Genomic DNA, 14,221 nt, shown 5'->3' with positions numbered 1-14,221 from the left:
AGCAAAGAGGAAAAGGGAACTGGGTTGAGAAACGTTTGCCGAGAGCCGAAAATTGTACGGACCAGGGCAGGCATTGAGTCATGGCCATGGAAAAGGCAGGAACCTTCCAGAAAGATCCAAATCCCACAGCCCCAAGGGGCTGGGTGGAGTCAGGGATAGGACCCAGAGGCTGGTTTATGCCAAAGACCTGAGCAGTGCCATGCCCCTGTGGCTCTCGGGACCCATCATGGACTACCGTTGGCCCTGAGCAGCTCCAGAACAGACACCTCTAGCCACACAGGAAGCCGTGGTCGGGGACTGGTTCTGGTGTTTTCCGGAAGGGGCTGCTCAGAGATGGGGGTATCCCTGCACGGCCCAGAGTGAGTCCACCTCAGGGACAGAGGACAGAGGTCCCTGGGGTGTGGGTGGGATACAGGGTGGCTTCAGGGACCCTGAATACCCTCAGCTCCCTTCCCTGACCAGCTGGGTGGGCCATGGTTGTGCCTTGACTTGGTCTAGTGGAAGTTAGCTGGAAGGTACTGGGACAGTACCCCCCAAAAGGTAACCCCCAAAAGGTCTCTCAGTCCTGCTTGGCTGTTCTGAACCCCATCAGTGCTCTGGGATTCCTAATGGGGCCCTTCAGATGCTCAGGGTCCCACAAATACAGTTTCCCCCTGATGGGCTGGGCCCTAGGCCCCAGCACCCCACTTCCTGCCTCCGAGGCTGCTCCCCACAGCTGGGCCAGCTCGCAAAGTGATCAGGCAGTAGGCTCAGGGTCTAGACTCAGTCCCAGGGCCTACCCTGCACCCTCAAACCTCAACCTGTCCTGCTCCCCTGCCCCTGCTCTGCCTCTGGGCTCATCTCTCTCCTCTCGTCACTCATGATACTGTCGCAGACAGAGTCCCTGGATCTGCTTTCTGGGGCACCCAGGAGCCAGGGACAGGCCATTGTACAGCATGACTGGGAAACCCACTGCCTGGCTTCTGGGGGGAGCTTCTGTGGGGTGTTCTGAGAAGGCTTCTGAGGAAGATCTGTACTCCCGGAGGTTTGGGCTCTTTCCCCAAGAAGACCATGAAATGGGGGACTTGAAACTCTCATGAGCTCAGGAGACTGGCTGAAACCCCCAATCCACTGCCCCACAGTGGACTAGAGCGGCTACTGGTGCTCCCCACCCCAGCCAGCCAGGAGGGTCCCTCAGAGGAACCATTCATAGCCTGGCTGAAAGCTGGAGGTGAGGGCGGAGGTGTGAGCACAGGGCACAGAGGTGGAGAAAGAGGAAATAGCAGCAGTCTCACCTCCTTCCGTTCCTTCAGGCTCGTCAGCATCACGATGGTGGCCGCCTTCTGCTCCCAGACCATGCGCCAGAAGTCATTGACTGTATCCTGCTTGGGGCCTGGTGACACATGCCAAGGACCCATAGAGATGGATGGAGGCAGCGGGTTGTCCAGGGACCTGACCCAGCCCTGCCGCCCTCTTGCCTGTACGCAGTCCTCCGGCCCCTGGGCCTGTGGTTACCCCCATCCCCTGGCCCCAGGGCCGATGAAGGTGTTGGGGCTGTGTAGGAGGTGGGACAAGAGACACTGTGGGGCCCAGCTGTGCTTTCCTGCTTCAGGCTCTTCTGGGGACCAACTACCTCATTGCTCAGTACTCCCCTTGTAAATCAGCACCTGGGGAAAATGTGGCCCTGAGCCTTGGTGCAGGTGTGGGAAGTCGCGCGTCTGTCTACACTGGCACAGAATGCTGTGTAGACCTAGAAAGCTTGTCACCCCCATGTGCCCCTGTGTGCCTGTGTTCCAGGGTTTTCAAAGCTGCTACCTGCTCTCTAGAGGGGGAGGGCCTGAGCTCTGCTCCCCCTGCCCACCTCCTCAGCTGGAACACGCCCCATGTCTGCACACCCTGAGGCCGCCCTCAGGAGAGAAGCAGAGTGGCTCTGCATCCTCTGAGGCACCCCAGAAGAATCCTGGCTGCCAGGCCTTACCTTGAGCGGCGATGAACTTATTCTTCTCTTTGTAGCCCTAGAAAAGCAAAGTCCGGTTCAGACCCCTCAGAAGGACTCACACAAGCAGAGGGTTCTGCACGCCAAAGTCAAGGGCTAGGGAGGAGAGTTTGGGGGCCTCCGGAATGAAGCAGGTCCCACTGTGAAACTCACACTCGTGCCTGCGTCTTTCCTAGACACACCGCAGACCGCGCTCGCACTTTCACTCAGTTTCCAACACAGGCTCTTTCCGAGGCTCCACTGACATGATTCCTGCCTCCCCCGGCCCACCAGTGTCCCCTCACCTTGCTGCGGGGGGCCTCCCACCATGCACTCCCAGGACAGAAACAAAGCAGGCTGGCACCGGCAGGGCAGCTGAGAATGATGCCTGCATAGGCTGGAAGCAGCAAGCTCAGGGATTAGGCCCCCTCCTGGGCATAGAGGAGGGTCCGGGGTCCACGCTCAGAGCCCCCCAACCCGCCCACTGTGCCCGGGGACAGAGATGGGGACTTACATCGATGTAGGAGGCATTGATGTAGTCGGAGCCAGAAGACCCATCCACGGGGCTCAGGACTACCCTGGAGAGATCGTCTATGGAGAGAAAGGAAGGTTCGGGCGAGCTGACCCCGATGCCACCGGGCAGTGAGCCCGCAGGGACCAGTCAGGGCTTGGGGAACAGATGATGGAGAAAGTCTGGAGCAAGGCTATGGGTCGTCATGAGCTGGGCCCCTGAGAGCTGCCCTGTCTGCCCAGATCAGTGTGGATGTGGGAGCGACCACGGACATTCCAAGGCAAAGGCCAGTCTCCAGATGCCCAGGAGAGACCGCTGGGCCCTGGATCAAGTGGCAGGAGGTCTAGCTGGGCTGAGGGACACATTTGTGTTGAGTCTGGGTCTCTGAGCAGTAGAATTAACATCCACCCTTTCAGGACACACCCGAGCTCAGATGAACCCGGCCAGCTAGGGAGGACTCAGCTAAGTAAGTCCCAGGACTGAGTAGGACTGTGAGAGTAGACCCTGGGCTGGGGAGAACTCAGTGGGTCTGGGCCAGGCCATGTGGGGTTGCTCGGGCTCACATGACAGGATAGTCATCTGCTTCCCGGCAACAGTGTTGTCCAGGAGGCCAGCAAGTGGGTGTTCAGTTCAGGCCCCAAGCCCAGGCATGTCTGGGGACTCAGAACCTAGGTCTGGGCCTCAAATGGTACAAGAACCACTTCCGGTCAGCCACCTACCCTTCCTCCCTGGTATGGCACAGGCTGGTGATAATCCCCCCTGGAGAAAGGCTGATCTGGGTGAACCAACCAGCTTGATAATCTGGCAGCCCCCGCTGTGAGGACGTTCCATCACGGAGAGTTAAAATAGCCCAAGAAGCTGTATCGAGTATTTTCTGAGAACTTCCTGCCTTTTCATCCTAAAAAGTCGCACTTGGCTCACAGAGAAAGTGTGATTTCCTGAGCCCATGAGCAGCTGCATGTTCACAGGAAAACCAGGAGGGGGTCGGGCTCCTGCTTCTAGCTTCTGGGACTCGCCAGTCCTAGGGTGCCTCTGAGCCTCCTTCAAGGTGCCCCAACCCCTCTTGCCCTCTCAGCCCTCTTGAGCTGGACACCCAGCCGGTGTGGGCAGCTCTGACAAAACTTTCTGATGACTCAGACCTGCCACACACATCACCATCGAGAGGCAGACATCGCCAGCGGCCACATCCACACATCCTGGCTCACGTACCATGGGAGCATGTCCCATCCAAAGAGCACTGGATCGGGAGTCCACAGGGCCCAGAAGGGATGCAGCCTGTATGTTCCTGCAGTTCTGGGGCGGGGAGATCACCCCCTCACACTGCCCAGTGCCAAGAGGGGGTGCCCACCTGGCCACTCTGTTCACCCCCAGAACTCACTTGGTGAAAGTCCCTGCCTCCCCCCGCCTCCCCAGTCACGGACAGAAACGGGTTCAGAAAGCAGAAGGGGCTCGGAGCAGATGCCCTGCCAAGATGTCTGGAATCGCTTCATTATACTAAGGTGAAACAAGTGTTTCTGCCTTTTTGTGGGTCATGCCTGTGGTGTTCAGGAGTGCTGGGGACAGAAATGAAGTCGGTGCTATGCAAGGCAAGAGCTGATCTGTTTACCCAGACTATCTCTTCGGCCTCAATGTCTCTTCTTCTTTTGGGCCACACTCAACAGTGCTCAGGGCTGACTCCTGGGTCTCTGCTCAAGGATCACTCTTGACAGGGATTGGGGGACAATATGTCCCCTGGCATATGTCCAACCCAGATTCCATCCCAGGCAAGTGCCCTCACTGCTGTGCTATCTATTACTCAGTCCCCTCAAATGTGTCTGTTAAAGGTTTAAGTAAAACATGTTTGAGCTGGTACCTCAGGGACTTGAGGCACTTACTGGGAAGGATGTTGGGGTATCGGTTCTTCTCCCGGTTCTCTTCCTTATTGGCCACTTCGAATGTCCCCTGTATGTGTCCTGAAGGCAGCGACTAGAAGAGAGAAGATGGAGTGGCCAGTGTCTACCCACCCCCAGACTCAGTCACTACCTGGGACTCAACCTCAGCTTTGGGGCAGCCATGCCCAGTGGGCATAGTCAAGGCCCTGCCAGTCAATGGGCACCAACAATACTGGGCCATCAGAAGAATGCCCTGGGGTCTGTCTTCTCATGACCTTCTAGATTGATGCACACAGGACTTTAGAGTTATGTTTTAGAACCTTCTTCAGTTCACAATCCACCTTGCGATTCAAAAGAAGGCACAGTGTGGGCCCGGAGAGATAGCACAGCGGCATTTACCTTGCAAGCAGCCGATCCAGGACCAAAGGTGGTTGGTTTGAATCCCGGTGTCCCATATGGTCCCCCGTGCCTGCCAGGAGCTATTTCTGAGCAGACAGCCAGGAGTAACCCCTGAGCACCGCCGGGTGTGGCCCAAAAAACAAAAAAAAAAAAAAAAAGGGAAAAAAAAAGAAGGCACAGTGTGTTGTTTGGACGCAGTAGGGCTCATACTGTGACCCCCACAGTGGGGACCCAGGGGGACCCCCACTTTGGAGCCTCTATGCAGGATGCAGGGAGAGGTCTGCACCCCATCTTCTCCTGACCTGCCAGAAGGAGCAACGAAGCTGGATGATGCAGTCAGGGCAGGGGAATATGTGGTTTATCCCCCAGCAGGGTGAGAGGCTCCATAAACTGGGTATCTGTGTCCCATCAAACACAGTGGCCGCAGTGGTTCCAGCAGCCTGTCAGCCTGGTCCCCTACCTGCTGAGAGGGGACCCCAAAAAGGTTCCTAAAACTCAGTACAGACTCAGCTCAGCCAGGAGACTGCTGGGGGGAAGGTCTGTCTGTCAGAGGAAGACTGTGTGTCCTGATACGCAGGCACACACACACACACACACACACACATACACACAACATCCCACATGTCCACATATCCCGAGACAACACACACAATATTCTTATGTTACATACAATACTCTGACATAAACACAACAGTCCCAGATTACACATAACATCCCCACATCACACACACAACGCTGTCACACAACGCCCTTACAATCACATCCAACTGGCTCACACCACCACTCTCCCATGCCCGTTCACTGCACATACAGCACACACCCACACACATGCATACATATAGTCATGCTCACCCTCACATCTGCTCTTGAGCTCACACACAATCACCCTCAGCACACTCTCCTCCCCTTGCTCCTAGTTCTCTGCACAAGCTTGTAGAAAGTGGGTGGGTCTGGAGGCCTGTGTCTGGGGCTAGATTTGCCCTGGGGCCCTGCCAGTTCTTTTGACATATGCTGGGCATGGTTCGATTCCAGCTTGGTGGCCCCTCTGAGGAGATGGGCCCAAGTGGCCTTGCTGTAGCTCTGCCATGGCGCCTGGACAGTCTGCAGCTCCTGGCTCTGTGCGTGTCTACAGTAGGGCTGGCTCACACTTTGTCTTCCTCTCACATCTCAGGGAGAGAAAAGGAAACTGAGGCAGCAGAGGTTTCCAGGGAAGCTATGGAGCACATCAGTGCAGGCAACTGGGAAAGCCCCACTTTGCCTCCAAACAGGCTTCCACATCTGTCCAAGCTCGTCGGTATCCTATGTCCAGATACCATCCACACACCCTTCCCTCCATCAGATTTGGGTAAGAGAGAGAGAGAGAGAGAGAGAGAGAGAGAGAGAGAGAGAGAGAGAGAGAGAGAGAGAAGAGAGAGAGAGATGCAGAGACAGAGAGACAGAGACAGAGAGACAGAGAGAGACAGAGAAAGAGAAATACAGAGAGGACACATACTACACATTGGGCCTGACGGGGTTCCCCCAGATGCTGCCCATAGGGTGTGGGTCAGATGGGAGTGGGTGAGGAAGGGGAGGGACTTCCTTGCTCTGGGCACAAACACAAAACACACACATTCCCCAAAAGCAAGGGACCCAGAGAAGATATTCAAAGGTAATGCTGGAAAACAGCCTCTGCGAGACCAGAGGGAACCGAGCGCAGGTGCCAGAACCAGGATGAGGTGCCTTGCAGACACGAGCTGGGCACGAGCCAGGCACACGGGGCCAACCCAGGGCCCCTCCATAGTGCCTTCTGCCCTGGGCGCACCACAGCTGAGTGGTGGGGTTTGGATCTCAGGGCTGCTGTGAGAGAATCTTTCTCCAGGCCTCTGAGGGCTGGGGTGGCCCATAATGGGTGAGAAGCCCTCAGCCCCTCATCCTTCCAGATCCTCATTTTTGAGAGGGTGGCAGAGTGGGGGGTGGGGACCCGAGCCACCAGATCCCCAGGGTGGAAGGAAATGGCAGAGGAGGAGGAGGCAGAGTAGGAGGAGGACACAGAGCCCAGGACTGTTATTGTGGAGATGGAGAATCAACTTCTGTGAGGCTAGAGGTTGTGCAAGGCTGCCCGGCGCGGACTTTCGGTCTGACCTCATTTCTCCAAAAATGGGCCAACTTGACACAAGTTGAAGGAAGTCAGAGAGAGGCGTGGAGCCGTGCGTGGCAAGCGGAGCGTGCAGCATGCCTGGGAGAGGCGTGGTCCCTGAAGGCGTGCAGGCTGGGGCCCAACTGCCTGATATTGCCAGGGCACCACATAGGCTCTCCTGTCTGGGCCTGACACTGAAGATGAAGAATGACCCGTATCCATCTGCTGACAGGCGCCCCCTAAAGAGGGAGAGTGAACTCAGGGCCAGGGAGCTGTGGACACAACCAAGGGCCGGTCAGAGGCAGTTAGCTGGCCTTTGGGAAGCTGTGCCCTGCTGCAATAAACACTCATGAGCCCATGAGAACTAAAGAAGGTTCAGGAAACAACACTCAACAAACAAAAAAACTCAAACAAAACAAAACTCAACCCCACAACACAGAAAAATCCTGGTATCTGTCTGATGTTTCATCTGTTCGCCCATCCACATCCATCGATTCTTGCACATGCCCATGGGCCCTGCTACTGTCCATCCTTCCATCATCCGACCATCCATCCACCTATCTTCCCTCCTTCCCTTCCTTTCTTTTTCCACACACCCAACTATCTTTTTACCCACTTATCCATCCAAATACCCATCCATTACCCATCCATCCATTCTTCTACCCACCCATCCAAGTACATACACAGTCACGAATCCATCCATCCATTAATCCATTTACCCATCAATCCATTGATCCATCCATCCATCCACCCATCCATCCATCCACACATCCGTCCACCCATTGATCCTCCACACATTTGTCTATCCTTTCACCCACCCAATAGGGCATTCATTCTTGTATCCATCCATATTTCCACCCACCTTTCCTTCCATCTATGTGTCCTTTCACTCATTCATCATTCTCCATCCACATATCTATGAATTTCACAATTCATAGGTCATTGAATGGGAAATGAACTACAGATGGCCAAGTGTCACTAAGGCACCTCTATACTTCCTGAGAGTTAGGAGAACCTGCCTGTTGACATGAAGACCATCTCCAGGGTCAGATGACTGTCCTTGCCTTTGCCAAGGTCAAAAAAAGCGGAGGGTGGGGGAACCGACCACACTGAGGGACACTGGGCTTCTGAATTCTCCTGGCTGTCTAACATTTTTGTGTGTTGGACTCAGAGCCAGATGTTCCCGCACAAGAAGTCATCTACAGAAGGTGGGTCCAGGGTCTCTTCTGGGGCTGCCCCAACCCCCCTCCCCTCCCATCACACAGGGCTTTGAGCTGGTTGCAGCCTGGGCACCAATAGGAGCTCCAAGTCCTCAAACCAGACGGGAGCGAGGCTGACGCTTCAGGATTTATGGGGATCCCAGAGTTGCTGCAAGTCCCCACAACCATCCCAGAGTCAATCCCACAAACAGACTCACATTAAACTCCTCACGGAAGCGTTTGCCATCATCAGCTGAGCGCAGACGGATCTCCTCCTCCAGGAGCCCCACAGGGATTGGAAAGAACTTCCTGGGGCCTGACGGGGAGCGGCTGAGGAGCATGACCCGCTGCTGCTCTGCAGGGCCCAAGGGAACAGGTGTCACAGGGAAAGACAGCCCAATGGATGGACGGGCAGACAGACTGATGATGAAGAGATGAACGGACAAGACCCTAATCAGAAAGCAGGGCCATGGGCAGGGGCTGGAGGGTACAGGCATCACCCCTGTGCTGATGTGACACAGCCCGACAGACAGAAGGATGGATGGATGAATGAAAAGACAATGAATGAAATCCCGGTCAGGAGTCAGGAAGGGGCGATCCCTGGCGTCATACCTGATCTGACATGGGACAGACACCCCTAATGAGTGGGTGGATGGGTGGACAGATGAATGGATGGGCAGACAGACAGACAAAAGAGACCCTGATCAGGAAGCCTTTTGTGGGCAGGGGCCAGAGGAAACAGTTGTCACCCCTGGTCCAGAAACAGGAGATAGCCTGATGGATGAACATATGGACAGACAGATGGATGGACAGACAGATGGATAGACAGACCCCTGTCAGGAAGTGAGGCCATGGGCAGGGGCAGGTGGGGGTCTCTCTCCTCTGGGCTGTGGTTGCTGTGGTCCCCAGTTGCAGTAGTAAGGGGGTTACCTGCCTTCACCAGCCCCAACACCGGACCTCACCCCCAGCTCCCCGTAGCCCCTCATCCTGCCATGGATGAACAGACTGTACAGTAGCTTGCCCCTCTGGCTCATGTTTTGGGGTTCAGGAGGGAAGAGTGGGATCTGGCTGCAGAGATGGGGAGCATAGTGGGGGTCGCTCACATCTTCCCGAGCACTGCCCTGGCTGGATAGGGCACACAGCACAGGGGTCCCTATGAGTCGGTGGTCAAAGACAGAGTAAGGACCTCTGAGGGCATCTCCCTAGACTACGGACAGGGGAGTGACTGGGTGAGGACCTCCATGCAGCTGGTCCCTGCCAGGAATCTTCTGGGGCTCAGTAGGGACAGGAGCGGACAGTGGCTAGGAGACAGGAGTGTGCCTTGTTTCCCCATCTTCCACCGTCTAAGTCAAGCCCCCAGTCATGGGGGCCTCCTGGAGTCTGTTGACTCACCACCTCCTCCCCCAGCCACGCCTCAACCCTGCAGAGGAAGCTGCTGTCTTGGCTAGGGGCAAAGCGGAGTTTTCTTTTTTTTTTTTTTTTTTTTTTTTTGGTTTTTGGGCCACACCCAGTAACGCTCAGGAGTTACTCCTGGCTATGCGCTCAGAAGTTGCTCCTGGCTTGGGGGACCATATGGGACACCGGGGGATCGAACCGAGGTCCGTCCAAGGCTAGCGCAGGCAAGGCAGGCACCTTACCTTTAGCGCCACCGCCCGGCCCCCACAAAGCGGAGTTTTCAAAGGCACCGGGGCTGCTCAGCCTTGGAGAAGTGAGGGCAAAGCAGGGTTTTTTTTTTTTTTGGGGGGGGGGGCGCCAGCAGCAACAGCATAGCCACTGCCCGGCACAGGACGCCCACTCGGACCTGCACATTGAGCACCAAGGCCTCTGTGTCCAGCTTCCAGGGCAGAGGGTGGATTCGAGTGGCTGAGCAGAGCCATCATGCCAGAGGCAGGCAGGGCAGGCCGGGACAGGAGCGAGCGTGTCCAGCGGCTAGGAAGGCCCCAGGGCCCTTGCACACTCCGCAGAGCACAGGGCCTGGCCTGGACAGTGCTGGTGCCCGAGAGGGCATTGGAGGCTCTAGGGAAGGAAACCACAGCCCACAGCCCCTCACCTTGCTCCTCCAAGAGCCCATTGGGTAGTTTCTTGTCGCTGGCGCTGACCACGGCTTTCCGGTGCTTCCGGAACCTGTGGGAGACACGGCCGGTCAGGGGGCCTAACAGGCTGCACTGGGGCCGGGCCCTGTCCTCACTCACAAGGTAAACCTCGAGAAATTCTTCCTGCTGCTGCTCATGGTGCGGGGCACTGGCCGAGTCCTCCCCGCTCTGGGCACCCGCCGAGTCCTTCCCACTCCGACACCCAAAGAGTCCACCCTACGCCCTCCAGCACCCCGCCCTCCCTGCCTGGCCACACCCGCAGCCTGGCGGGTGCCGCTTCCTCCAGGGCCTGTCGGGGCGTGTCCAGGACACTCCTACCTGCAGAAGTAGGCGGCCGGGGGCAGTGCCAGCAGACACAGCAGCGGCAGCAGCAGCCAGGCCAGCAGGGGCAAGGGGGCACCGGGCTCAGGGGGGCCTGGGGAGGAGTTGAGACAGGTCCCTGAGTGACAAGGATCCAGGGCGAGGGGCTGGGTGTGGGGTCAGGGGGTTCAGCTCAAAGAGCATTTGTAGAGAGTGTCCCCCGCACCAGCAAAAACGTCCTTGATGGGGGTTGATCCCTTCCACTGTCTCTCCTCCCCTGCCAGAGGCCCACGCCAGACAGTCTCAAATCGGCTCCTTCCTGGACCCCACACCCCACCCACCAGGCAGTCTTTAAAGCCCTGCACAGGTCTGGCCTGGTCTGGCCTCCAAGGTGGTCCATCGGAGCCCAGCACATGGACATTGAGGTTGGGCAGAGCCAGGGGTCCCCGACTGGGCACTGCAGGGAGGGGTGTCCCTAGGCCTGGACTGATTGGGATCCGTGGACTGCAAGGCTCAGCTGTCCCTCCTTCTGATGCTCAGTGGCTCTAACCTGGACCCAGGATGTAGGTGACTTCAGCCCAGCTCTCAGGAGCTGCCAAGTCCATCTCCCTACGGCAGGATCCACACGGCCCCGCCCCCAACAGTCCAGGCACACTGGGTGGGGTGGGGGGGCAGCTGCAGCCCAGCTGGGTACCTTCAAACTCTGCCTGTTTCCTCAGCCAGCCCCGTTGCTATCCTGCTATACTGGCCCTCCTCCAGGAAGTCTACCAGACACCAACCCTCCCACTCCCTGATATAGAATCGTTGGCCCCCAAGATGCCACCTAGCTCCTGCTCTGTGGCAGCCCCTCGAAGTGCACGCCACCTCCACTAGTCCTCCTCCTGCTCTTCCTTTCACTCTTTCTGCTTGTGCTTCTTCTTCTTCTCCTCCTCCTCCCTCAATTCTCTCACAGAATAAATCCCCTCATGCATTCTTCCGCACACATGAACTCCGAGTGTCAGAAGCACATACACTGCATGAAACAGCCCCATGAACTCACTTTCCAGAGTGGCCACAGACTCAAGCTGAAACCTCTAGGATCTGGTTTGGGAATTCGGATCTCTGGGCAAGGCCCAAGCCTCCATCATACCATGGGACTTCTGGGACCTCTTGGTGGGGCCGCCCACAGGATGTGACCCTCTCCCTGACTTCAAACCTGGGAAGGCATGATCCGACCCGAACTTCCCCACTGGGGCCTGAGGTAAGGGGCCCTGCCCTGCCTGTCACTCCTGGTTCCCCAGTGCTCCCTGGCTGGGTTCCACACTCTCCCCCCTAAAGGTCACCCCAAGGGACTGGCCCAAGCCGGGAAACCCCAGCTTGCTGTCCTCAGGGCTGGAAAGGAGATGCCCTCATGCTGTTCACTGGTCACCCGTAGGACTTGGTTGGGCTGTGTCTGTGACAGAACCAGGGAGACATGTGCTCACTACAGTCCCACCCTACCCCACAGCTGTCTCTAGGGTCCCATCAGCATTATCACCCTGTGAGTGTCTGAGCAGGCTCCTGGAGACGGGGGCATTGTGGGGCCACCTTCATGCCTCCATATGAGACACTGAAATGGATGGTCCTGGCCGGCCCATGGCCCAGCACAAGAGGAATTCTTCTCCCTCACTGTCCCATAGTGGATGCCTCCCCTCTGCTGATCCCCGCAGCTGTCCCAGCACCCCAAGGCACTTACCTGATGTGCTGGGGGTCCAACTGCCATTGGCTGTGGTGGTCTCGTTGTTGTGGAGGGCTTTGGCCAGTGGCAAGCTAAAGCTGGCCAGCAGGAGCGGGGAGATGGGCTCCATGGTAGATCTGTAGAGGCAGGGCAGGCTCAGAGGGCTCCCCCTGGAAAAGCCATGGTGCCCGCAGGCTGCACTGCAGCCATCCACAAATGAGTGGATGCCACCAGTTAGTGAGTACCCCCACTTTTGGTCTAGCAGCTCCAGGCTGTCCCTTCTAGCTTGTCTGTTCTGGAGGCCTGGGGACTGCAGGGAAATTGGAGGGTCCCAGAGTGGCAATCAGGGACATGGGTCCTGCTGCTGAGAGCTGGGGCCTGTACTCCTGAGCAGGAGCACCCCACCGGGAAGGCTGAGAGAGGTAGCCAGAACAGGGTCCCATTCCTTTCTTCAACCCCTCCCTGTTGCAAACCCTCTGTACCCTTGAACCTTTCCTGAGCCCCAATATCTACCAATGCTTCTCTCTTCTCCAGGATGCCCGCTGCCAGATGCTTAGGGGATGACTGGGTCCTGTTCCCAAGGGCTGGACAGTCCCTCAGCCTCACAGTGACCTGGATCCACAGTTCAACCTTCGTTCCACACCCTGCATTCCCACTGGATGGGGGAGGTGTGGTCACCCTGCGGGGCCAAATCCCCAACCCAGTTTCTCTACAGGTGGGCATGAGAGTTGGGTGCTGGCCAAGCAGCCAGGAGCCTGGGAGACTGGACCTCCTGCCCCTTCACCCTCCCCACAGACACCCCGACATGATACTGCTTCATTCATTCTCTCCTTTATTCATTCACTAACTCCATCCATTCACTAATTCACTCTTTCACTCACTCTCACGCATTCATCTGTTTCTCCTTAAGTCATTGACTTATCTATTCACTCACTCTTCCATTCATTCATTCACACCATTCATTCCCTCACTCACCCCATTATTTACTCATTAAGTCACTGACTCATTCATTCACTCATCTGTTCTCTCACTCACTTATTCCATCATTCACTCATTAAATTATTGACTCATCCATTTACTCACTCTCCCATTCATTCTTTCACTCCATTCATTCTCTCACTCCATTATTTACTCATTGTCACTGACTCATTCATTCACTCATCTGTTCTCTCACTCACTTATTCCATCATTCACTCATTAAGTTATTGACTCATCCATTTACTCACTCTCCCATTTATTCATTCACTCCATTCATTCTCTCACTCACTTCATTATTTACTCATTATGTCACTGGCTGATTCATTCATTCATTCACTCCATCCATTCTCTCACCTATTCATTTACTCCATCCATTCGCTAATTCACATCACTCACTCTCCCACTCACTCATCTCTTCTCTCATTAACTCCCTTATTCACTCATTAAATCATTGATTCACTTTCTGACTCAGTCATTCATTCACTTAGTCTTTCTCCTACACATCCATCATTCATTCACTCACTCATTCATTTATTGCTCCAACCGATTGCTCAATTGATTCTCACTTATTCACTCCTTCACTGTTTTGATTATTTGCTAATTTACTGAAATAAATAAAATAATTAAATAAGTAAAATAATTTAATTAAATTATTAAAATAAAGAATGTTCCACCCTCAGAGGGCCCCTCACACCTGTCCCTGTCTTCTGGGGGCCTCTTTATAGGAGCTTTCCCTGCCAGCTCTGCACTTCACGCTGACCTTTGAGTCCTTCCTGTCCCCAGAACTCAGGGAAAAGATGTCCCCACATCCATAGAGACTGTGAGCAAGTCACCATCACACTCCAGGACCTCCAGCTCAGTCCCCCACAGCTCGGCACCTGCTCACAGATTCTCTTCCACCCGGGAAGGCTCGGCCCAGTAACTAAGATGCCATCAGGTAACTAAGATGCCCTTTAGTGATGCTCTGTTGGCAAACTGCAATCACCACCACCTAATTAAGGGCAATTATAGCAGCAGCGTCGCAGCAGAGGAAAAAGTCCCCCTCTGGGAGTATTAATAGAGGCTCTTCTCATGGAGAGAAAAATCCATGTCAATTCGGAAGAT

At 55.7% G+C, this 14,221-nt stretch overlaps 1 protein-coding gene across 3 annotated transcripts in view; it reads right to left on the bottom strand.

Annotated features, from left to right (window-relative positions):
* PTPRE (protein tyrosine phosphatase receptor type E) overlaps window positions 1-14,221 on the bottom strand; it is a 69,964-nt gene that overhangs the window by 7,891 nt on the left and 47,852 nt on the right. For 2 of the 3 annotated variants that reach the window (XM_049790594.1, XM_049790595.1), the window contains exons 4-11: window positions 12,158-12,276; window positions 10,462-10,558; window positions 10,101-10,174; window positions 8,269-8,405; window positions 4,340-4,430; window positions 2,469-2,545; window positions 1,958-1,994; window positions 1,275-1,372 (exon numbers count right to left, since the gene is read on the bottom strand). In XM_049790594.1, coding sequence (XP_049646551.1) covers window positions 1,275-1,372; window positions 1,958-1,994; window positions 2,469-2,545; window positions 4,340-4,430; window positions 8,269-8,405; window positions 10,101-10,174; window positions 10,462-10,558; window positions 12,158-12,269 — 723 coding nt within the window. In that variant the 5' untranslated portion in view covers window positions 12,270-12,276. The remainder of the gene's footprint in view (window positions 1-1,274; window positions 1,373-1,957; window positions 1,995-2,468; window positions 2,546-4,339; window positions 4,431-8,268; window positions 8,406-10,100; window positions 10,175-10,461; window positions 10,559-12,157; window positions 12,277-14,221) is intronic. The other variant, XM_049790596.1, reaches the window with a different exon arrangement.

The sequence above is a fragment of the Suncus etruscus genome, chromosome 17 (assembly GCF_024139225.1).
Source record: "Suncus etruscus isolate mSunEtr1 chromosome 17, mSunEtr1.pri.cur, whole genome shotgun sequence".
In the NCBI taxonomy this organism is placed as follows: Eukaryota; Metazoa; Chordata; class Mammalia; order Eulipotyphla; family Soricidae; genus Suncus; species Suncus etruscus.
The sequence above is the reverse complement of the archived record's forward strand: the minus strand, read 5'-3'. Positions and strand labels throughout refer to the sequence as shown.